The sequence below is a fragment of the Myotis daubentonii genome, chromosome 3 (genome assembly GCF_963259705.1).
Source record: "Myotis daubentonii chromosome 3, mMyoDau2.1, whole genome shotgun sequence".
NCBI classification, from domain to species: domain Eukaryota; kingdom Metazoa; phylum Chordata; class Mammalia; order Chiroptera; family Vespertilionidae; genus Myotis; species Myotis daubentonii.
Genome location: NC_081842.1, coordinates 211,371,727 through 211,396,297, shown reverse-complemented (window position 1 = coordinate 211,396,297; position 24,571 = coordinate 211,371,727). Strand labels below are relative to the sequence as shown.

At 57.8% G+C, this 24,571-nt stretch overlaps 1 protein-coding gene across 1 annotated transcript; it reads left to right on the top strand.

Moving 5' to 3' along the window:
- The first annotated feature begins 7,617 nt into the window (after nucleotides 1-7,617).
- Nucleotides 7,618-23,823, top strand: EFHD2 (EF-hand domain family member D2). The gene is made up of 4 exons (XM_059691180.1): nucleotides 7,618-8,013; nucleotides 20,074-20,221; nucleotides 21,265-21,399; nucleotides 22,266-23,823. Exons 1-4 carry the CDS (start codon nucleotides 7,703-7,705, stop codon nucleotides 22,395-22,397), a joined length of 726 nt encoding a protein of 241 aa, XP_059547163.1. The 5' UTR covers nucleotides 7,618-7,702; the 3' UTR covers nucleotides 22,398-23,823.
- The last annotated feature ends 748 nt before the right edge of the window (nucleotides 23,824-24,571 follow it).

Genomic DNA, 24,571 nt, shown 5'->3' with positions numbered 1-24,571 from the left:
AGATCGCATTCCAAAGTGCGCTCCTGGTAAGTGGCGTGGTTTCCAAGTTGTGGGGGGTCCTAGGAATGAAAGCAACGCCCTAACGATGAGAGGAAACCCAAACCTGCCCAGGCTAATGGGTTCCTCTGTTCCGCCGAGGCCTCCAAAGCAGGAGTCAGGTCGCCGGGGAGGGGAAACTATTTCGGCTTATCAGCTTGGCCTCCTTTCCATCAAGATGTGCCGCTTGCATCCGTCTGCTCAGTGTCCCAAGTTATTTTGGGCCAATCCATGACCTTATGTGCCTGCTTTTATTTTGAAGCGTTTTTTTTTTCTTGGCCTACCTGTTCCCCGGGAATCCACCACCATGTCCGGTCCGCAGTGGGAAGTCTCAGCAGCCTCCTTGCCTTGAGTGTCCCCTCGGCTTCATATTGCTTTCATCCTAAGACCCTAAGATATTGGAGGTGGAACGCTTTATCTTCTGACTAATTGTGGTCTTACCATCGCAGAAGCCAGAGGTGCTCTTGGACTGATAAATCACGTTTGTGGTTAAACCACCAGCCTTCATTCATTCAGGCAACAAATACTGGGTACCTACTATGCACCAGTACTCGTGGGTACTGTGCTAGACCTCGGGACCTTGGCCTTTGCTCCCCTTTCTTTTCCTGTTCTGATCCGCTGCTCTCCTGAAGAGGGGGTCATTCATTTACTGGGTATGTTACATGGGAGAGCCCGCCTGTGGCGTTCACATCCTGCTTTTCGGCTTTCTATGGGACCACTGCTGGGTATTCTGCGGCGAGAGCTGCATGCAGCAGTGACCCTTTTCCGGAAGTTTCTCTCTGCCTTTCAAGAGTTGACATTCAGTAGCTAATAATAGCAAACCTCTTTTTCTTTTTAAATATATTTTTACTAGAGGCCCGGTGCATGAAATTCGTGCATGGGAGGGGGTCCCTCAGCCCACCTGCACCCTCGTGCGATCCGGGACCCCTTGGGGGATGTCCGACTGCCAGTTTAGGCCCAATCCTGCAGGAACATCCCTCTCGAAATCTGGGACCACTGGCTCCTAACTGCTCGCCTGCCTGCCTCATCGCCCCTAACCACTCACCTGCCTGCCTGATCACCCCTAACCGCCTCTGCCTCAGCCCCCACCACCTCAGCTTCATCCAGAAGGACGTCTGGAATGACATCCGGAAGGTCATTTGGTTGTCCAGTCTAATTAGCATATTACGCTTTTATTATTATATATTGATTTCAGAGAGGAAGGGAGAGAGAGATAGAAATATCAAAGATGAGAGAGAATCATGGATCAGCTGCCTCCTGCACGCCCCACACTGGGGATGGAGCCCACAACCAGGCATGTGCCCTGACTGGGAATCAAACCGTGATCTTCTGGTTCATAGGTCAACGCTCAACCACTGAGCCACACCAGTCGGGCAATAGCAAACCTTTTCCAGTGCCCTAGGCAAGCCATCAGACACTGTGCTAAGCACAGTCCAGACTTGGGTCACACTCACTATGGTTTTACCTATGAAAACGATGAGTAGGAAGTAACCGGCCCAAGACCAAAAGCGTCAGAAGCCAGACTTCGTACCCTTAACTGCTCCACTATCTCTCTTTCTTCAGTGAAGTCCAGGACCCAGCTGGTTATCTACTACTCCATGAGGACAGGTCAGCAACTTTTCCTGTAAGGGCCAGGCAGTAAAAGCCCTTTTCCTGTAAAAGGCCCTTTCGCTTTGAGGACCAGAGAGTCTCTGTCATCACTGCTCAACTCTGCCATTGCGACATGATACCCAAATAAATGAGCATGACTGTGTTCCAATAAAACTTTATTTATAAACATAGGCAGTGGGCCAGACATGCCAGCCCTGCATTAAACTCTCACCCAGACTAGATTATTAATGCCTGCCCAGCTAGAGCCTGCTGCATGGCCACCTGGGAGGCAGGTTATCAGCATCTCCACCACTGAGAGCATTTTGAGATTTTACATAAATGTTTTCATTTAATCCGCTCAAGTATTCCAGGAGGAGATAATTATTACCATTCTATAAACAATGAAAAGTCACCCACTGGGATTTTCAAACTCCTAACCACGACCCCACCTTGCCTTTCACCACACCTATGCCTGGACAACTGGGAGTTTGGCCGGTGAGTCTGAAAACGCCTGCTTTCCACTGGACCCGGCATGAAAGAGCTGAGTCTTCACCACACACATCCTTCCTCTAGGCCAGAGGTCGCCAATCGGTGGTCCGCAGACCACTGGTGGTCCGTGAGGTCCAAAAGGTTGGCGACTGCTGCTCTAGGCTCCTGGTCGGCAAACCGTGGCTCGCGAGCCACGTTCGGCTCTTTGGCCCCTTGAGTGTGGCTCTTTCACAAAATACCACGTGCAGGCGTGCACGTACAGTGCGATTGAAACTTTGTGGCCCATGTGCAGTTTGCCGACCACTGTTCCAGGCTACCTGGTTCACTAGCCCCCTGCTGAGAGTCACCTGCTTTCCCTAGGTAAGACCTCAGCCTGGGCTTGGGGCTCTCTCCCTCTCATCCGCCTTCGCCCATCTCTGCATGGTGCCAATTTTACAATTTCCCTGTCGGGTGCCCCTGCAGCGGCCACATGCGGTGTTTATCTGCACTCTCATTTATTCCTTCCGCCCTGTCGGCTGAGCAGAGAGCTCCAGATGACCTCTGGGCCACCCTGATGCCCAAGGACCAGCAGGTCACCTCACCGGCCTGGATCTGATGCCGCTGGCACTGTCCTCAGGGGAGCAGGGGACGGACACCTGAGAGGTTTGTTTTTGCGGCGCTCCTGTTATCTTTTGTGTTGAGTCATGTGGGTGCATAGAGGTGTCACTTTAGCAGCTTCTCTTTCTTGGCAGTGACCTTGAGACCTAAAAATGGGCCACCGGATGCTCTGGAGGGGACACTGAGAAAGCACCCAGTCTGACCCCAGCCCCTAGACAGAGCAGACCATCTTGCATTCAGTCATCAATGATTTCGGCCAGGCCAGGCCCCATGCTGGGCACTGAGGAGCCAACGCTGAGCCAAAGGGACAGCTCCCTTCCCCAGGAAGTTGTGTTGGGCTCAGTGGGGTGGTATCAGATTTTTTTTTTTTTACTCCTCACTGAAGATATGCTTATTGATTTTAGAGAGAGGGGAAGGAGGAGAGAGAAAGAGAGAAACAACGATGTGAAAGAGAACATCAACTGGTTGTCTTCCATATATGCCCCAACCAAGGATCAAACCCACAACCTAGGTATGTGTCCTGACTGGGAATTGAACCCACAACCTATCAGTATACAGGACTGACACTCTAACCGACTGAGCCACCGGGCCAGGGCAGTGTCAGGTATTTAATTAGCAGCTTCATTGAGGGTGCAATACGTGCTGAGTGCCAGCCACAGGCCGGAGCCTCGCCCAGCTCCCCAGCATGGGGTCCAACAAAACTCACTCCAACTGCCAAGTCCTGCTCCTCGCCCACTCCTGCCCACAACCAGAATTCCAGGACCAGAGCCTGTGCCCAAACAGCGAATAAATATGGCTTGATTGCCTGGGTGTGGACGTGCACTGCTTTCACGGTGTAATATAACGATCATAATCGGCTAAGCATATCATTGCCACTTCGGGAAGGGGTCCCCAGGGCACCTCGGGTGCAGCTCTGCTGGGTTTTAAGCCACAAAGTGCACGCGCGCGCGCGCGCGCGCGTGCGCGCACACACACACACACACACACACAGACCCTTTGAGAGTTTAAAACAGGCTAAAACTCAGGCTGTTCAACTTGGACAGTGAACTGCCTGGGGTTTAACAGAAGCAGAAAACACAGCTTTTCCCCAGCCTGCCCAGCTGAGCAGATACAACTAATTTGAAAGGGGAATCTCAGTTTTCAGGTAGAGTCTTCCCTTCCAAGATAACCACAAAAAGGGAGCTCGATAGATAGATGCTTGGTTTCTAATGGCCTGCCAGTGGGGCAACTGCAGCTGTCCCCAGCATGCTCTTTCCCCCACCCCCACCCCGCTCGGCGGTCCCTCAGCGCCTTCCCTGTGGCACCCTTCCCACAGCTTGCAGACTCGGCAGGAGCTGAGAGAGCCTCTGAGACCCACCAGGCTGTGACCCATTCCCTGTCATCTCTCCTCCAATTGCTCCAGATGCGGACTTGGATTGTCCCTAAATCTTGACCTCTGTGCATCTTCTCACTCCCTCAAGGGTTTCCTGGTGACCACAGAGTGCCTTCGACGATTAATTAATAAGCTGGTATTTACAAAGTGCTGAGTGTGTACTGCACTTTGAGCCAACTTTATCTCGGCGGCCTCCCTAATCCCTTCTTGTTTCCAGCATCTCAGGGTGGAGGGACCACCTAGTTCTGATGGGGCAGATTGGAGTGAATATCTGCCCCATCATCCACCATTTCTCCCCACCTCTTTATATATATATATAATTTTTTTTATTGATTTCAGAGCGAAAGGGAGAGGGGGAGAGAGATAAAAACATCAATGATGAGAGAATCATTGATCAGCTGCCTCCTGCACGCCCCCTACTGGGGATTGAGCCTGAAACCTGGGCATGTGCCCTTGACCGGAATCGAACCTGGGACCCTTCAGTTCGCAGGCTGACGCTCTATCCACTGAGCCAAACCAGCTAGGATTCTCCCCCTTCTTTTTCAAAGTGCTGTTGTGTTTTTTAATGCGACGTTACCCCTCCCCAAAAGACAGTTACACAAGTGGATGTGGGAGGAAGAAGAGAAACAAGCCGATGATGACTAAGCCAGCCAAGCCGCCTCGCTGCTGGGATGCCGTCAGAGTTGGCTCTCGCGGCCCCGCCTCTGTAACAATCCTTTGCGGAGGGTGTGATTTTTCCTGAAGATCATTCTTTCCACATGACCAAATGCTGTAACGCGCAACCAGTCCAGATCGTTTCTCTCTGCCCAAATCCCTGCTTGGGGCACACGCCAGGGTCATTCACAAGTGATTTCCCTAATGAAGAGGCCACCAAGAGTTCCTGGGAGTTTCACAACCTAGTCAGTGCTCAGCAGTTATCCCTGCTTTTCCTTGCTTCACCGTTTCTTTGATTTCTAAAGTGATTTCCATGAAGTTCGATAGCCTCAGAATGTTCACATAAAATGTAGCCCTCCAGCCGCCCACCCTGGCCAGAGTGGCTCAGTGGTCAGCGTCGGCCTGCTCACCCAAGGGTCTCTGGTTGGATTCCCGGTCCCGGGTATGTACCTGGGTTGCAGGTTCATCCTACCCCGGGTCAGGGTACGTGCAGGACACAACTAAGCAATGGGTCTTTCTTACACTGATGTGTCTCTCCTCTCTCTGTCTCCCACCTCTCCCCTCCCTTCCACTCTCTCTCAAAATCAGTGGTAAAAAAATATCCTCACTCCTTGGGTGAGGATTTAATTGATGATTGATTGATTGATTGATTGAGCGATTGATTCAAATAAAATGCAGCCCCTAACATGCCTCTCTGGCTTTAGAGCAGATCAACCGTTGTCTTTTATAGGCAGAGCCCAGCCCACGGCCTGCAGATGGAGCCGAGCACTGGCAGCGTGAGCTCTCATCCTGCAGCCACAGAGCCGCAGCGCTCGCGAACCCAGAGAACCTGTGCAGAAATCAATCGCAGGTGTTCCACGGGCTCGCCCTGCCAGGCAGCTCTTCCTGAGCTCTGTCTGCGTATAACGTATAGCGGCAAGTCCTGCACGTACCACTCCCCCGCTACAAGATGGAATAGGTCATGGTCGGAATTCCCCAACCTGTGCATCGGGGAGCCGCCCTGCCGCCCGAGAGTGGTGTCCACACAAGCCAAATGGGTAATTGATCGGGGTGTTTAAGACCGCCAGCCCGTGGGAATAATTCAAACGAAACAGGTTTTTCACACACGAGTAAGTTGTTTTTTAAGAACGCAAACCCTCACGCAGCCTCTTCCCTGTTAAAAGTGCGCTCCCACATCAAGCAGATGCAGAGCATTTCATAATAAAGGCAGCCCTGCCTCATGCAGACCCATTACAAATCGCAGGTTAAAGCAAGTTGAGGTTCATCCTATTTTTTTAAGCTATTAGCCGCTTTGTGAGGAAGACTAAGAATCTGGCCAACCCCAGCCTCTGTAGACACCATTTCTGAGGTTTGCATCTGCACCCTGTCCCCAGTCTTTTGTGATAGCAAACAAGCTATTGTGCTTCTGGTAGGTCCTTCAAGGCCATATGTGGGAGATACAGAAACCTGTCTCCTGCAAGTAGTTGGGCCAAACTGCCCAAGAGCAACAGGAATGTCATTCCAAGCTTTAAAAAAGACAAAATCATGTCATTGAACCTGAGCTGCTTAATTGAATCCAGAAACAACCTCAAAAATAATGAAAATTTCATGTTTTCTGAACGCCAAAGTTTTTTCTTAAGTTCGTTCTTTTAAAACTGCCTTTTAAATTAATTCAGCAATATTTTTAAACTCTGGCAAACCGACAGATATCAGTCGAGAGTCTGTTGTTCAAATCACTTTGGAACAGGTGCTGGCTTTACCCTCCGGGGTTCTCCTCTGCCTCCAGAACGCGGGTCTCCTAAACCCTGTCCATCCTTTCTCTGCGCCTTGGCTGGTGGGAGGGGTTTCTGCGTAGAGGCCTTCAGCACCCCCCTAACATTTTCAAGAATAAGCGCACCCCTCCTTCTAGATTAGTGATTCTCTGACGTCAGAGAGCAGAACTCCCCCGGGTGCTGGTTGACATGCAGAGTTCCGGGCCCTACCCCAGAGATCGGATTTGTCTGTCTGGATCGGAGAGGGACTCCGATTATTAAACATCACCCTCCTCCTACCCGCTCTCCCCCGCCCTGGGTTTCTTTGGCTGGAGGTCCATAGCTTTGCAGTTTGAAGGTGACAGGCCAGACCATAGAGAGAAACGGAATCCCGTGAGCCTTCGGAGAGGACGTGTCTCCTCGGAGGCCCTCGGCGAAACGGCGGCACGCAGATCACGGAAGCAGACAGCGTGGCCAGCACCTGTTCCGCCAAGTCATCCCTGTGATGAGCTGGGCCAGGGGGAGAGGACCAGCCCCTTCCCCTTTCGCTCTCCCCGTCTCCCACACCTTTCAGGGCTGGGGCCCGGCCCCATCTCCCTCGGCCCCATCTCCCTCGCCGCCTCAGGTTCATCCTTTTCTAAAAGATGCAGCAGCTTAAATCTAAACCGGTGTGTGCGTGGGGGGGAGGGTCCCTGCTCACCGGGTCCCCCTTCTTCATACCCATGCAACCCTCCGCGATAACGCCAGAGTGTAACAACGAGTCGTCTCCATGACAACCGACAGGGTGTCACGGACACAGGATCACGACTCCACCGCGTGGAGATTCCAGAGCAGGGGTTGGGGGTGGCGACCCCCGCACACCCAGACTGCAAAGCGGGGAGCCCCACTTCCTTCCCGCCGGTGCCGGGCCCCAGCCCGACCTCTCCCGCTCAGGGGCGCAGCGAGAATGGAGCCGGGGGTGGATTTTTACGGAGATCCCCGTCTCACGGGGCGGATGGTGGCAGGCTCGGCGCCACCGGCTCACGCCAACCCCAGCGCCTGACTCCCAGCCCGCCGGCAGCGCAGGGCCCGGAGCGGGGGCGGGGAGCGGGCGGGCCCCGAGGGGCGCAAGTCCCACCTCCGGGGCGGCGCCGGGCGCGGGGAGTGTCAGGAAGAGGAAGAGCGCGCCAGAGGCGGTGCGGGCGCGCGGCGAGCGAGCAGGGGCCGGGCCGAGGCGATCGCCGCGCGGGCCACCATGGCCACGGACGAGCTGGCCAGCAAGCTGAGCCGGCGGCTGCAGATGGAGGACGAGGGCGAGGGCGGCGGCGAGGCCCCCGAGCAGCCCGGCCTGAACGGGGCGGCGGCGGCGGCCGGGGCGCAGGACGAGGCGGCCGAGGCGCTGGGCAGCGCGGACGACGAGCTGAGCGCCAAGCTGCTGCGGCGCGCCGACCTCAACCAGGGCATCGGCGAGCCCCAGTCGCCCAGCCGCCGCGTCTTCAATCCCTACACCGAGTTCAAGGAGTTCTCCAGGAAGCAGATCAAGGACATGGAGAAGATGTTCAAGCAGTGAGTGCCCCCCACGACCCCGCCAGCCGCCTCGGGCCCCAACCCCGACCCCGCGCCGCCCCGGGACCCCTGCTGCCAGCCTGGCTCCCCGAATCCCGGCAACCAGGGATGGGGACCTGGCAGCCCCTTCCAGATAAACACGAGCTGAACCCTCCACCCCACCAGGCGAAGGGTCCGGGCATCCCCAGGCCCTGGCTCTCAACCCCTCGCTGGGTGACGGGGTGACGCCGCCCCCAGTTCACCAGACACATGCACCGGAGTGGGGCACCCGGAGGCTCCTTCTAGATCATCACGAGCCCGGGGAGCCCCCTCTATCCCTGCTTACCTGGCTCTGAACACTCCGGGTCGCTGGCCTAGGACCTGCCCTGTTAGTGACGTTCCCCCCACCATCTGACACTGAGACTGAGGACTCCCCAGGCGTCCCTTCCGCCCCCCCACAAGCTACTCAAATCCCCCCTCCCTACCCCAACACCCACCCCTAGCGCTTCAGCAAAGGTAATCATACCCTGCACCCCATGCCCCGCACATTCCTCACCTTGGGGTCTGTTCACTCCCTCTGCCTGTCTCAGATCCACTCCCCCCTCCCCCTGTAGTTATTCAGCACCTGGTAGCAAACTAGGACCAAAACCCTTCAGCCCCTCCCACCCCTACCCCCCCCCCCCACTCTGTTAGCCAGGACCCTGAACCTTGACCCTCAGGTGGTCTCCCTAGGGAGGGACCCCTCAGTCCCTGCCCTCCCCCCATTTTGCAGGTATGTGCAACCTCTCCCTCCCCCACAAATATCTCCTAAGGCTCAGTCCCCCCCTCTCCCCACACACTGCCCCTCCCTCCTCCTGCCCTCACCCAAGCCCACCCAGCTGCTTTGCTGTCACTACCCCCTGCTTCCTTCAGAAAGTCCCATCTCTCCTCACCCCCTCCCCTGTGCCCTCCTTGCTACTGTGTGTCCCCTTCCTGCCCCACACAGGGTCCCAGATGCCCCACACCTTCCTCACTTCCCAGTTGCTCCAGCCTTGCCCTTCACCCCCCATAGCCCCACACCTGTGTTCTCAGCAGGTTGGCCAGGCACCTTGGTGGGTGGACTTAGCCCTTCCCCCCAAAAAAACACCCTACTGTCTCTGTTGAAGGACTAGAAAGGGTTCCAGGTCCACTCTGGTCATCCCTGATTCAGCCCAGTTGGGATTGAGATGGTCAGCCACGCTCCCCGCTAGCCCCCCTCCCTTTGGCACCCTTCCCACTTCCTGTCCTGCCCTTGACTTCTAGAGGGGACCCAGCCCAGGAGTTCTGGTCTGGAGTGGATCTGGAAGGAAGTGGAACTATCAGGAGGCCGGGTCTAGGGTGGAGGCCAGGTCTAGGGTGGAGGCCAGGTCTAGGGTGGAGGAGTCAGGCGGTCTCTGACCAGGGACAAACAGCCCAAGGCCAGGGAGGGGTGCTGGGCCCACCTTGCCCCAGGCAGGAGGAAGACCGGCTGGGGCTGTGTCTCAGCCACAGACAGCTGGCTGTCCGGCCGCAAGCAGGAAGCCCAAGAAGGTGGGGTTTTGCAACCCCAGAGCTGGATAAAGACTCTTCCCACTTCTCGCACTTGCTGCAGCTGCTGCTTCTGCATTTGGCCCCAACAACGCAGGGGAAGAGGTTTCTGGTTCCCAGGCCTGGAGGACTAGGTGCCCCATACTTTTCTAGGGGCCATCCTGGGGGGAAAGAGCCCTTGGCTCCCCTCTGGGCCTCTGCCTGCCGGTCCCAGGGCCCTGCGGCTGCCTCTTTGACTCGACTTATTGGGAGTTCTAAAGTTTCTTGCCAGCCAGAGGTTGGCACGGTCGGGAAAGCAAGGAAATCTCCCAACAAGGACATTTCCGGGCTTTCCAGGAGGTGAAGATTTCCAGAATTCTGGCAGGAATAGATTGAAAGTTCCTTGAGCTCAGGATGCGTGTCGCTTCACTGTCTAGAGCAGTGGTTCTCAACCTGTGGGTCGCAACCCCTTTGGGGGTCAAACGACCCTTTCACAGGGGTCGCCTAAGACCATCGGAAAACACATATATAATTACATACTGGTTTTGTGGTTAATCACTATGCTTTCATTATGTTCAATTTGTAACAATGAAATTGGGGGTCACCACAACATGAGGAACTGTATGAAAGGGTCGCGGCATTAGGAAAGTTGAGAACCGCTGGCCTAGAGCTTCCTTGTCGAGGCTGCCCCGGAGTGCAGGCGAGGTTACTCAGCGCAGCCGCGATCCCTGCATCAGTAGCACCAAGGCACTAAGGAGCTCATTGATCCTCCGAGCCACGGGGCCATCATTCCCACTGCACAGTTGGGGAGTTTGAGCACAGACGTAACTTGTCAGGATCTGAACCCAGGTCTCTGACTCCAAAACCCATGCTCTTCCTTCCTTTCCGCGTTTCCCGTCACAGCCATCGGCTTCCACGTGGAAAAACACACGCCTCCAACACCCCTTCATGTTCACGGGTGATTTCCTGCCTTGTGGAGCCACCCAGCACCAGCCCCCTCCTCTCCCCTGGAGCCCTCCTTCTCTTGGGGTTCCACAGCATCCCTCCCCGCCCTCAAGAAAAACATGGGCTGTTTGGGAGAGCCCAGCCACCCCCCAGAGCAGGGCCTTGGGGCCGTGGCTGGGGGGAGCGGGCTCGAAGCTGCCTTTGCAGAACCAGCTGGCTTTTTGCAGAGGCTGTTTTTGGTGTTAGTTTGACGAGAACTTTGATGAAGACTTGGGGGAGTTGAACCCTAGCAGGCCGCCTCTTGGCACCGCTGCCGCTTGCTTGCTGGGGCGCGTTGGAAGGGGTGAGGGGCAGGAAGGGGCCCGGGAGCTGGACTTCTAGGGAAGGAAGTGCTGCCCGCCGGGGGCCCTGGCCTGAATGGAAAGCTGCAGACTTTGTATTCAAGGAAACAAGGCTCCACTGTGCCAGCCGAGCCCAGCCCGCCCAGGCCGGTGGTGAGCCGCCAACAGCCAGGCTCTCGTGGAGGACAAAACCCCCGTTCTGCTTCTGCTGCCTGCGAGGGGCTGCAACCCGCCGGGTCCCAGCCGGGCCTCAGGACCACAGCCAGGGCTCTGCCGAGCGACTTCCACCCTGGTCCCCAGCTCCCGGGCAGGGAGGGGGGTCCGGCCCTCCTGGGAAGCCGTCCACCAGAGCCCGGCGCAGGAGATGGGAGGTCAGAGGGAGCTGGGAGCCGGCCATTCCTTGGAGGCCAGGAGCCTGGGCGTCTTGTGGCCCTGCCCCCGAGTCACCTAGTGCGCCTGCCCTCCCTGGGCCTCAGTCTTCCCACCCATCAAGGAGCAGGCTCTCCCCGATGATTCGCAAAGGGCATTCGGCAGTGGCCTGGTTACCCAGGGGTCCTGAGCCCTTCTAGGTGGCAGGACTACCTCCCGGGGTCTTCCAGTCCCTCCATCCGTGTTCGTCGGCAGACGCTTCCTGAGGAGGGAGGCGGGGGGAGCGAGGGGGACGGGGGACAGGGGCTCTCCACCACCATCACTGACCTCACGCACAGCCATGCGGGCTCCAGCAGGGACAGGCCTCGGGGTTGGCCCCAGCCCTTCTCCCCATTTTACAGAGGAGGAAACTGAGACCCAGAAAGGTGTCGTGATTTGCTTGGGGTCTCAGGGAGGTCTTCAGTGGCTGAACCAGAGCATCCTTGCTGGACAGTGGGGATAACGGGGCCCACTTCTGGGGCTGAAGCTCCGTGAGGTGACGCAGGTAGAGCTCTGGCGCCGGCCGGCACGTGGGTGCACCGCGTCAGCGGAGCCTGGACAGTCAGTCCTCCCTCCCTGTGCGGCTCGGGCTGCGTCCACTGCCTCTAATCCACCCGCTCCCCCCGGGCTGTCTCTGGAACCCTCCAGACAAGGGGGGAAGGTGTGGCCCCAGAGAGCGTCAAGGGGGCCCCTCTGGGCTGGCAACAGCCTGCGTGGGACTCTGCAGGGTTTTGTAAGCGGAGACCTGCCAGAGACGTGGGCAGCCGTGTAATTCTGAACCGGCTGCGGAATCTGAGGAAGATGCCCTAGTTCCCTGCCTTGCCCAGCCCGGTCCCCAGCCACCTCATCTCATGACCCCTTGCGTCAGAGGCAGGCTTCCCTCTCCTGGACTCCTCCTCCCTCCTCTTCACCTGCTCAGATCCTTGCCGCTCACAGCACCTCCCCCCTCCTTCCTGGAAGGCAGTGTGGTGCAGTGGTTAGGGGAAGGGCCTTTGGACTCTGCGGCTCTGGGTCCTGGGAGGGAACGCTGAACCCTTTCTGAGCCTCAGTTCCTCACCCCAGGACAGGGAGAATCATGGCACCCCCCTCACAGGGGTGGCCTGTAGTACGTAACCCAGTGCTTGGCACCAAGTCAGGCCTTAGTGAGTTCCTGTCACCATCAGCCCCAGCTCTAGCGGTGGTTGTCTGAGCTGTCACCAGGCTGCCTCCACCTACCCCCAGGGAGCTCCTGGGCTGGCAGCGAGCCTGCTTTGGGCCCGAGTGACAGGGACCCAGCAAGGCAGGCGCACCTGCTGACAGACGCTCTGATTGACAGCTCCACGTGGCTTTGATAAATAGCAAAAATGGGGACAGGAATTCATTATCACGTAGTTACGCGGAAGACGGGTGGCAGAAAATGGGGAAGAGCAGACAGCGGCTCCGGAGTGGTACAAAAGCAGAACCCCGACGCCCAGCTTCTCTGAGCCTCAGTTTCCCCCAGGGCTGCAGCACGCGCCAGGTGAAGTTCTGAGGATTAAATTCTAAAAGTCCTAAACCTTTGTAGAGTCCACCATCGGGTCTGGTCTGTGGGTCTTGGGGAACATAGGTGGTGATTCTGAAAGACCTCAAGTCCACTCTTTGGATCACTCATCTAACAGACGTTACATTAAGGTTCTGCTGTGTGGGCTAGAGATGGGAGGTTCCATTTCTTTATTTCTCCCGTGAGCACTGAAGTTCTAAGGGATTGCCATGACCAGTGGTCGGCAAACTGCGGCTCGCGAGCCACATGCGGCTCTTTGGCCCCTTGAATGTGGCTCTTCCTAAGCCTTAGGAGTACCCTAATTAAGTTCATAACAATGTACCTACCTATATAGTTTAAGTTTAAAAAATTTGGCTCTCAAAAGAAATTTCAATTGTCGTACTGTTCATATTTGGCTCTGTTGACTGAGTTTGCCGACCACTGGCCATGATGCTGGGCTCTCCGCAGCCAGCCCCTGCCTCCACCCCCTCCCCCTGTTCCATGGAGCCACACAAGGTCAGTTAAGGAGCCCCTGTGTGTTATTTCAGAAACTGAATTTCATCCTCCCGCCCGCACAGCGAGGTGAGTCCTGTCCTTATTATCCCCATTTGCCAGAGGAGGACATTGAGGCTCAAGGAGGTGGCAGGATTAGAACCAGGTCCAGGGAGCTCCTGGGGCCACGTGAAGGCTGTGTTTAGGGTTGGGGGACAGGAGACTTTCGGAGCTTCAGGGGGAGACCCTCTGGGGGAGGTGGAGGTTGGGACCTCCCACCAGCAGCAGCCAGAAGCGTGACTCTCTGGGGAGAGAGGCTTTCCATCCTCTTTGTTCACCCTCTGCTCGCCCTCCTTCCCTTATGGTTCTGAGTCACCTTTCTCCTCCCCCGGGGACATTTAGTTCCCATTTGGTTCGCACCTTCCCGGCAGCCTTCTCTCCTCCCTGCCCTCTGGGCCCACGGCCCGCTTCAGCTGTCCCGGCTCTGGGAGGCCAGGCCCTGCTGCCTCGGGAGGTTAAAGGCCTTTCCTGCCAGGGGAGGGAGTCACTGCCACCTCAGCAGGGACAGTCCCCACACCCTCCAGCAGCTGAGTTCCCTCTGGCTGCCCGGCAGCCTTCTGCTGGGCTGACTTCTGCTTTTCAAGGCCTGCAGAGAAGTGGGGGTTCAGGGCCAGGAAGGAGGCCTGTGTGGAGACCCAGCTCCAGCCCTCCCCAGCACTCAGCCTTCCTCTGATTGAAAGGGCCACTCCCTTCCAGGCGCTGTATCTCTTTCATCCTTCTTTAACACCCTGTGAAAGTATCATCACCCATTTCACCGATAAGTAGACTGAGCCTCCAGGAGCTTCGCATGACTTGTCCAAAGCCACACAGCTCAAAAGGAACATGAGATAGGACTTGAAATCAGGTCTGCCTCGACTCCAAGTCCCTGGTTCCCATGGGACCCAGATAGGGCAGCACCCGCATCGCTCAGGAGCTGGTGGAAATGCAGATGCCCAGGTGCCGCCCCAGATCTACTGGATCAGAATCGGCATTTTAACCAGATCCACCGGGTGTGCATGTTGAGAGCGGGAGGGAGGGAGGCGGTTCAGGGTGAGCGGACAGGAAACCCACCGCTGACACTGGGGGTGGAGGGTGTTGCCCCTCCCAGGCCAGCGTGAAGTGGTTGAACCCCCCACTTCGGATGTTCCCAAGCCCCGACAGCCCCTCGCGGGTTGCCATCAGCCTAGGGTCTCCCACTTGATCCTCAGAGCAGCACATGCGCGCGAGCACACACACCCTTGGCTGACGCAGGGCAACAGGTTACCTTTCAGATTCTGCAGATAAGACAAGAGGAAGTGGTGAGCGGCCGGGTTTTCCCTGCATGAGTCAGGCAGTCTCTGGTGGGGGCGTGCGGAACGGATGGGCACTGCCAAGCAGTCGTCACCCAGCATGTGCGCATCCACCCTGCGGGGGGAGGCCGGCAGGGCCAGGCTGGCTGTATGTAACAGCAAAGCCAGGATTTTTCTCTCTGGCAGAACGTCCCTGCCCCTAAGGGACCTAGGTTTCCATTTCGTAGGACAAAGAGTAGAGGCCTGGGAGCTACTGAGGCCTCCCCAGACAAGATGGGGGAGGACCAGGTCTGTGAATGCTGAGACCAAAGCCAGGTTGGGGGGAGGGGGCGGGGGGGGGCGGCGGGAGGACACGGGAGGAAAGACGGGTTCTTGGTCCATAAACACCACCTCCAGTTGTCTGTCTTCCTGGACTCCGGTGGGCAGAGGGGCCATCAGCAAAGGCCTAGGATGGGAATCAGAAGAGACAGATCGGGGTCCCCTGTGCTCCCAAACCAGCTGCTCCTGCCATCCCCTTGTGCAGTAGCTGCCATAGCTCCTCATCGGCCACCGGGCTGTGCGGCACAGCTGACGGATGGGGAGGGCCAAAGCCAAAACGGGCTGCCTGAAGGAGGCAGTGAGCCTCCCGCCCTCAGTAGTATGTCAAACACCAAGCGGGAAAACCACATTTACAATCTGACCCTCACAAATGGCTGCATGTGGTGGCCTCCAGCATCCCCGCCCCAGCCTGGGCTCCTCTGCTACAGGGTCTTGTAGGCATCAGAATGTAGCACAGTAGTTAAAAGTGCGTGTTTTCCAACAGGCCTGGGTTCGGACCCCAGCTATGTTCCTGTGAACTGTGGCTTCAGCCAAGTCACTTCCTCCCTGAGCCTCAGTCTCTTCATCTGTATTATGGGGATATTTATGCCTCCTTCACAGAGTTCCTGTGAGGATCTGATTCAGAACACTTGCACAGTGCCTGGCACATAGTAAGTGCTCAGTAAAGAGTAGACACTAATAATATTCTTATGAAAGGGGGACCACACTGTCCATTGTAGAAGCCAGCCACTGCCCACCCGCATGACTCCTGGTTATCAGAACCGGGGCGGGAGGGTGGAGAAGCAGCCGGCTGGTGGGACCTGCTCTTCCCAAAGGACAAAGTCCGCCTGGGTGGTGGCTGGCTGTGCCACTTTCAAGGACGGATGGGAGGGGATTTTGTCACCAGCATCCCGGGCGGCAGCTGCCGAGCCCTCCCCGTTGAGAACTCTTCAGAGGGAGGCGGGGAGGAATGTGGGCACGGTGCCAGGTGCAGCCACCTCCCTCCAGTGCTGGAGGAAAGTGCTGAGCTCCCAGCCCGGGAGGTTTGTTGCCAGTCTTGCCGACGGAATCGGGCCTCCGAGGCAGGCCCCACTCCGGGCTCTCAGCCCAGCCTCCCCTCGCCCTGCAAACTTGAGAATTCAGGACCCTCCATGGGACCAGGAAGAAGAGGGAGGCAGGTAGGCAGGGAGGACAGATTTTGGAATCTTGCGAGCTGCCAACTGTGTGACCCTGGACTCGTCGCTGCCCGCACTGGGCCCCAGTGTCCCCACATAACATGAAGGGGGTAGACCAGGCTATTCAGATGGCTCTCCTGTGCCAACTCTTTCCCTGGATCCTCTGAGCCACCTGCAGCCTCCGTTCCAGCTCAGGGAGAGCACTGATGGATGAGAGGCCCTCCCCAGCCAGGGGATGCCTGTCTCCCTCCAGCCTAGAGCATCATTCTCTCCTGTGTGGCCAGTCGCCCACCTGCTGTGGCGCAATGACAGTCCCTGCCTTTGTCGCTTCCCTCCCTGTCAGAGGAGGGACAGGAGAGTAATCTAGGGCCGAGGCTCCTCTCTCCCTCTGCCCAACAGGAGAGTGAAGGACTGTGTCCTGCTGTCTTTCCACCTCCCCCAGGGGCCGGGTCTTTGAATCAGGCCTAGTGAGGGATGTGGTGGGACCTTCAGGGGAGGGGGAGATGCTGGAGGGACCTCAGGGACACCTTGTCCACCCCCTGCCTCCTGGCCAGCCTACAACAGGCATGTCCGCCCAGCATGCACTGTCAGGCCTGGTACCAGGGGAGAAGCCGTTGTATTTCTTATTATCATTAACGTTATTGTCACCATTATGTGCAAAGTACTTAACATAGTGTCTGGCTCTCAAAAGGTTCTCAATGGCCACTGTTATTATAATGAAATTAGCAGCTTTTAAGCACTTACTGTGTATGAGGCGTTGTATATCTATAATCTCATTTAATCTTTGATCCTAAAGGTAGACATTAAGAATAATAGATTTATTTTATTTTTTGTTATTTGTATTTAATACAAATACTTATTTGTATTAATTAAGTGCTTACCATAGGCTAGGATCTCTTTTAACCCTTTCCTCGATCCTGAGATGGGTCCGCTGACACCCAGGATGGGAAAATGGAGGATTTCAGAGACAGGTGATTTGACCAGGGTCACCCAGCCAGCAGGTGGCAGGTCAGAGGTTCGGACCCAGGTCAGGCTCAGCAGAGTTGATGGGAGCGCAAACCTTCAAGGTCATCTTCAGGTTAACCCTGGTACCTGGCTGAGCCCACCCTCATCAGAGCCCCGGGCACATGTGGGTGCCCGCTCCCCGGGGGATCTCATGGGAACAGCCTTCTCCAATGTCACCTCTGGGGCCCGGCTCCCACCCCAGCACCTGGCCTCTCCCTGACCTCCATCGCCCCCGCCCCCTTGGCTATCAATCCACTGGCACTTTGGCCAGTCCCTGCATTGCCCCCCTGGGGGCTGGAGCCTGCCCAGGATGGGGCCCAGGCTCAGTAATTGATCGCCCTTTGATTGATGCAGGCGGCGGTTCAAGCTGTGGTTTAGGCTGCAGCGCAGCCAGGCCCAGGAGCTGCCAGAGACCAAGAAATCCAGAGCCCAAGTTTCCGTCCAAGTTTGGACACTCTATCTGCACTTCCTCTGAAACCGAGCCACCACTGGCTGCGGGAGAAACCCGGCCAGCCGGCCGGCCAGCCGGCCGCTTGAGCAGTAAATAAAGCCGGGCTCAGGAGAGGGTGGGGCGGCGGAGAGTGGAGTGTGGGAATTGGAGGGAGGGGGTTCAAATCCCCGGCCTGCTGGTTACCGGGCCAGTGCCTTCACCTCTACGGCCCTGGTTCCCCCTTCACCCCATGGGGATGTGCTGCTGACCTCCCAGGATGGCTGAGCGCAGAGGGTGTAAAGAGAACGTGCCTGCTACACAGCAGGAGCTTGCTAACGGCAACTACATCTTGTCAAGGTGGTGGCGGCTGCCATTTCTGGAGCCAGCTCTGTATGCAGGTGCTGAGTGCTGGCGTGCATGAACCCAGCCCTCACAGGGACCCTGTGAGAGTCGCCAGGACGGCAGGGGGTCTCAGCCTTGGCTGGAGGCTTACATGGCACCGGCTCCTGGAACCCGGGCAGCCTGCACTGGCCCTGACATGTCCCTGACCTTCACGGAGCCCAAGTTCAGGAAGCAGTAGGAGCCTTGTTTTCCTAGGAGGGGAGTCCCTAGGAAAGCTGACGTCCTCACCAGGCTGTTTCCACCCTGTCGCTAAGGGTCATGCAGCGGCCACCCAGCCCGCTCCCAACTGGCAAACAGCCTCCAAAGATGGAAGGAGAGGCCGCTGCCTTGACCCCCCCCTCTCCCCCCAAAAAAAGTTCTTCCAGCTCTAAGTAGAGCCGGGACCATGGATGGGATCATGGGCCTGCCCAGCCCTCCAGACTCCCACAACCCTCTACACACTCGCATCTGCTTCCAGCCCAGCGATGGCCACTACCCTAGGGACCGCTGGCCCGTCCATCCCCATTCCACCCGCTCGCATGGTGGGGAAGGAGTCCTGAGGACCCAGTGTTCCATGTGCCGCACCATTTCCAACCACTGACTCACTCGCTCGGGAACTATTTATACCCCTTGCACAAATGCTCTGCTCAGCGCTCCAGGCAGGCGTCTCTGTTCTGCTGGCAGCCCCAGGACATGTGGAGCGGGGCTGGGCCCAGAGCAAATGTGCAGGTTTATGAGCCAGACACGTTGTGGGGAGAAGGGATAGCCCAGCTCTCTGTTTTGCTGCTGTGTGACCTTGGGCAGGACACTGAACCTCTCTGAGCCTCCATTATAAAATACTTGTTTTTTAAATATTTTTTTTATTGATTTCAGAGAGGAAAGGAGAGGGAGAGAGAGGCAGAAACATCAGTGATGAGAGAGAATTATTGATCGGCTGCCTCCTGCACGCCCCCAGGTTATTGAGCCTGCAACCGGGCATGTGCCCTGACTGGGAATCAAACCGTGACCTCCTGCTTCAGAGGTGGATGCTCAACCACTGAGCCACGCCGGCTGGGCAAAAATAAGGTTATTTTGAGAATTAAGTAAAATAAAGTATGTCAAGTTCCTGGCACAAGGACAGATTTCAAAGAGTAGTTGCTGTTAGATGGCCAAAGTTGTGTGAAGTTCATGTGTAACCAGAGACGGGAAGGGGGCTGGGGAGCCCCAAGGAGGGCAGAGGACTGAGATGGGTGTTTAGGTAGGAATGTCCAGTCTTCAGCACAGGTTTCTGGAACTCAGCCCCTCTGTCACCCAGCCAGCTTGAGGCCTTGGGGACTGCACAAGGTTTCTTTAGGCTCAGAAGGGCCGCTCTCCCAGCCCTGCGACCACTCCCAGCCCAGCAGGAGACCGGCAGGCCGAGGTCTGCTTAGCCTGATAGAGGGCCCGGCTGGTCTGTGCAAACAACACCCACGTCTGCCGAGCTGTGCGCTCCACGGCAGCGCCTCCCCCGCTGGGGGCCAGGGGACAGGGCTGGAGGCCAGCTCCCACCCTGGTCAGGCTCTGACACAGGAGGCCAGTTGAGAGGGACGCTGAGACTCCACTCCCCACCCCATCCTGTCTGTGCCAGGCCCTGGGTGGTAGAAAGAGACCTGAACCGTGTAGAGCAGAGACCCTGGCATCACCTAATCACGGCTCCAGGCCTCTCCAGCCACCAGCCGTACCCCTCCGCTGGCTGCAGGCACCCTGCACAGCTCGCTCCCTGGGTACACCCAGCCGCCCCCCGGGAAAACTAGAAGTGGCCCTCCCTCCTGTGACCTCTGGGCCTGCCCTGTGACACGTGGCACCTTCTGCCTCCCTCCTGGGAGGGGGCATGGAGTAGGAGAGAGATGGGGCAAGATGCCCTTCAGGTAACCCTGGAGATGGTTAGTGAGCGCTAACGTGAGAGCCCACGCCCCCAATCCATACCCCCGAGGTATTGTGAACTTCTTCTCCCTGCTTGTTCCTATCTCATTCAGCACAGAGAGGCTATGGTTTCAGGTTCCCTGTACAGCAGGCTTGCCCCAAACAGTACTGTTTAACATGCAGGAGGCCACCAGGCCGTGCAGTGAGTTCCCCATCATCAGAGGTAACCAAGCACTGGAGATCCCCTTCAGCTGTGATGGGATGACATGTTGGTGGGTGGTGCCCTCTGAGCCCTGGCACTCTGGCTTGTGACCGCTCTGCCTGGTCAAGTATGCCGTGTCAGGGTGTCCTTAGGCTTGTCTCCTTGTGCTCACAGATACGATGCCGGCCGGGATGGCTTCATCGACCTGATGGAGCTAAAGCTCATGATGGAGAAACTTGGAGCCCCCCAGACCCATCTGGGCCTGAAAAACATGATCAAGGAGGTGGACGAGGACTTTGACAGCAAGCTCAGCTTCCGGGAGGTGAGACCCCCCCCCCCTTTGCCGTGGAGTGGCATTGTCCTTGAACATGGGGTTTTCTTAAGGGAGGAGCGACACCCATTTCTTCATGTCGTGAGCGCTTACAGAGTGACTTCTGTATACCTGACCCTGAGTGGGCGCTGGGGGTGCAGCGAAGGCCCTGTGCCCCACGGGTCCTAGAGTGTAGAGTGGGAGAAGCCAGTGTGAAATGACATGACGCTGTGACTCAGGAGGAGAGGCGGGCAGGCGGAGGGAGCGACAGGTGCTGCGGGTCCGAGAGGAGCTGAGGACTGGGGCACTTCGCACTCTGGATCTCACTCAGGCCTCACTCTGAGAGAGGGCCCACGGGCAGGCCTTCCTGTGGAGGGGGAAACAGGCCCCCACCAGTGGCAGTGGCCCCAGGCAGCATAGGGTTAAATGCCAGTTGGGGGGTGGGGAGTGGGGAGGGGGCCTCCAGAGAGCAAGGGCCAGGCCTTGGAGGACTAGCAGGAAGCAGAGAGGAGGCGGGGCAAGAGAAAGGGGCGGGCAGTACAGGATAAGGGTTTGGACTCAGGACATGTGTTCAGATCCTTCGTCCATTTCTGGGGCTGGGACTTGGGGCAGGTTTCTTCCTGCCCTGAACCTTCCTCATTCTGTAAAGTGGACACCATCATGTCCTGTTAGGACTCAGCAAAGGGGATGTAGAGTGAGTTAGTCTGGGGAACGCTGGAGACTACGTTAAGAGGTAACCCCAGGCCAAGTCATCAAGACTCTCAATAGCAGCTGAGTGTGGACAAGCAGGCCCGCCGTAGCCCCGCGTCCTGGGAGGGCAGGAGCTGGGTCCCCTAGTCCCCCATTGTACAGATGGGCAGACCGAGGCCCAGGGAGGAAGGGAAGAACCCAGACCTCTGACTCCCAGTCCCAGGAGCACACCTCCCAGGGAGGCCAGGCTGGGGCTGGGTGGCTCTCTCTCTCTCTCTCTCTCTCTCTCTCTCTCTCTCTCTCTCTCTCTCTCTCTTTCTCTTTCTCTCTCTCCCTGACGCCCCCTGCTTTTCTCCCCGCGGCAGTTCCTCCTGATTTTCCGCAAGGCGGCGGCTGGGGAGCTGCAGGAGGACAGCGGGCTGCACGTGCTGGCCCGCCTCTCCGAGATCGACGTCTCCACCGAGGGCGTCAAGGGGGCCAAGAGCTTCTTTGAGGCCAAGGTGAGGAATGGACGGAAGTACAGAGCCCAGGGTGCTGCCCTGACCCCGGCTCAGGGACGGGGGTGGCCGGGGTATAATGGGCCCTGGGTTAGCTCGAGGGTCAGCAACCCTTCCTGCCCTGAGGGGCTGCAGACGGGAGAAGGGGAGCTGACGTCCAGGCTGTGATCCTTTCCCGCTGCCCCCGGGTGGATGCGGGGTGTGTATTCTTGAAGAGGGGACAGTGGCCTCTGGCCACTAACTCAGGACTGGGCCTTAAAGGGTAGGCCCAGAGACACACACTGGCTCCTGGGACCTCTGGGAGACACTAGCCCCCGCCAGCCCCCCGCCTGGAGGAAGTATGGCGCACCCCAGAGGCCACTTGCATGCACAGCACCCTTTCAGTGCACGCTCAGATGGAGGGGACAGTGGTTCCTGGATCCTGCCCTCCTTGGGCCAGAACACCCACCCTCCCTTGTTGCTCCCTCTTCCCATGTTAGCCAAGAACATTCCTTCAGAGGTCGCCTTCCGCCTCCTTCTGGGGTTGAGGGGGTGTTCAGGTCCATTGGGGGGACCCTGTGCAGCTGTCTCCCCGGGACAGGAAACAGGTTAACGACGCAGCGTCAGAAGCTCCCCCGTATAGGGCCGTGCTGTGCAGCAGCCGCTGAGCCTGTGTATCTCTTTCAACGAATCCACGAGGTCAGAGTTATCGAGCATCAGGCTCTAACTGGAGAAACTGAGGCTCCAGAAGTGAATGTAGAGCCCAGCCCAGGGTTGGAGGTAGTGAGAGGGGGAGCTGTGTGGGCATTGCTGGGCGGACCCCCGAGAGAGCCCACGTGGAGGCGCGGAGACCCCTCCAGCCCTGAGCCTCCTCTCCTCCCGCCACCCAGGTCCAGGCCATCAACGTGTCCAGCCGCTTCGAGGAGGAGATCAAGGCGGAGCAAGAGGAGAGGAAGAAGCAGGCGGAGGAGATGAAGCAGCGGAAGGCGGCCTTCAAGGAGCTGCAGTCCACCTTCAAGTAGCCGGGGCCGGGCCCGACCCAGAGCCCAGTCTGGCTGGCGGGGGGAGAGGCCGGGGGGGAGGGGGCAAAGTGGAGGCTGAGCTGGGATCCTCCCCGTGTCTGAGGGACCATACTGAAACCTACAAACGCCTGTGAACACAGCCCGGCCAGGGTCTGGCAGGGGTGGCCCGGCCTCTCCCGCCCTCCACCACGTTCCTGAGGCCCAGCCCTCCCTGTGTCCTGCCCCTCTCGCACCCCTGGCTGTCCCCTGCCTGCTCCAGCGCTGCTCTCTGCCCGTGAGCCTGCCCGCCACACACGCCTCTCCCTGTCACCTCCTCTCCTGCCCAGAGGCCACCTGCCCTCCCCCGGCAGGCTGCACCGCCCCCTCCTAGACTGGGGGAGCGACAGATGGCAAGAATTTCGGCTGGCTCGTAGAGGGGGACCTCAGCGTGCTCCACGCCCTGCACCTGTTCCTCCAGCCCCGCCTCCTCCCTGCTGGCATGGGGGGAAGGGGGGTGACAGGGGAAAGGCTTCTATTTTTGTGATGGGACCCAGGCCCTGGCACCCCACGCAACCCCAGTGCTCGGGCCCAGCCAGGAGGGTGAGGGGACAGCTGTGTCAATCTACCTCACTCTCGCAGCCATGGCAGGGAAGGCCCTGGGGGCAGAACACCACCCTAGTCCCCCAGGGACCACCTGAGGGTCCCAGGGGGCTCTGGAGAGAGCAGGGGGGCTCAGAGGGCCCCCTCATAGGAAGGAAAAACAGTGACGTCTCCACTCTCCGGGAGGCGCCCAAGAAGTGCTTTAAGAGGTTTGCCCGGACCAGGCAGTGGGGAGCAGGGGACCTCCCTGGGCCTTCACACCCTCCTTCCCCAGAGTGACGTTCACCGCCTTGTCACCAGCGACGGGACTATCCTGTCACCCCCACCCCGAGGAAGCATGGGGACCCCAGCCTCCCTGTGCCGCCGGCCCGGTCCCACGCAGCCCCCATGTGCTTGCTCACGTGTGTGCGTGTCTGTGTGTGTCTCTTGCTGTGTCGTGAAGCTGTGCCCGTCACCCAGTCCCAACCAGTGAATGGCCACCGAGGCCACGGTTATGCAACTTTCGGCGTGTGTCCCTGCTGTTCGGGCTCGATAACTTTATTTTAGTAAAAATGCCCCCCAAGAGTCTAAGAAGCTCCTGTCGGACATGCAGAGGTTTTATTTTTTTGGCCTTAGAATCTACAGACACTAGGGGGCACTGGCCCCTGCGGCAGCCCTGGCCCGGATTGCGTTTGCCTTAGTGGATCTGTTTACACAGATGAATATAAGAAGTTCTTTTTCTTTGGCTTATTGCTTTTTTTTCCTCCCTTCTCACTCCTCCCCACCCCCACCCCCCCCCGCAAAAGAGCTACTTCTTCATTCGGTGGTACAATTATTTTTTTTTAACTAAAATAAGATAAAAATTCTATATTCTTATGTGCGTGTGGTTCTTGTCGGTTGGTGGGGAGGGAGCGGGCTGAGGTCACCTGGGTGCCAGGGGGCTCCCGTGTCACCTCAGAAGCCAGGGATAAGGGGCCCTGCCTAATGGAAGGGGTGGCGTTTGATGGCCACCTGCTGTCACTTGATGTAGATTAACTCATGTAATCCTCACAGCCAGCCCATGGCAGGGATGCTATTTCTTTCCCAGACAAGAACAGGGAGACCCAGAAGGTGTCTCAGAGGCACACAGGCAAGAAGGGTGCAGGCCAGGGCACTGAGCCCCCAGCCTGTGCCCCCAGCCAGTTCGGGGGGGGGCATACATGTCCATGGGGCCGTGGTGCACATCACTGTGGCTGGAAGTAGCATCAAAGCCATCAAGATTATAAGTTGGTGTACTCCTGAGTCCCCTTCCCCCTCCCTCCCCCACACACAGATACCCCAAACCTCCCCAACCTGGCACACAGGCGGGGGTAGTGGGGTGATGAGGACAGAGCCAGGGTACTCCCTGTATGACTTTGGACAGATCACCGACACACTGGGTCTCAGCCTCCCCATCTGTGCGATGCAAGGGTGGGCTAGTGTCCCAAGGCCTTCCCAGCCCTCTGGTTTCCAGGTAGAGCACCCCCTCTCCCAGGCCCAGCCTAGGGTCCCTGGACTTTGGGTTTAGGCTGGGTATTACTGCCCCCGGGTGGACATGGGTGGTACTACAAAAGCCAGGATGCCCTGAGCCTGGGCTG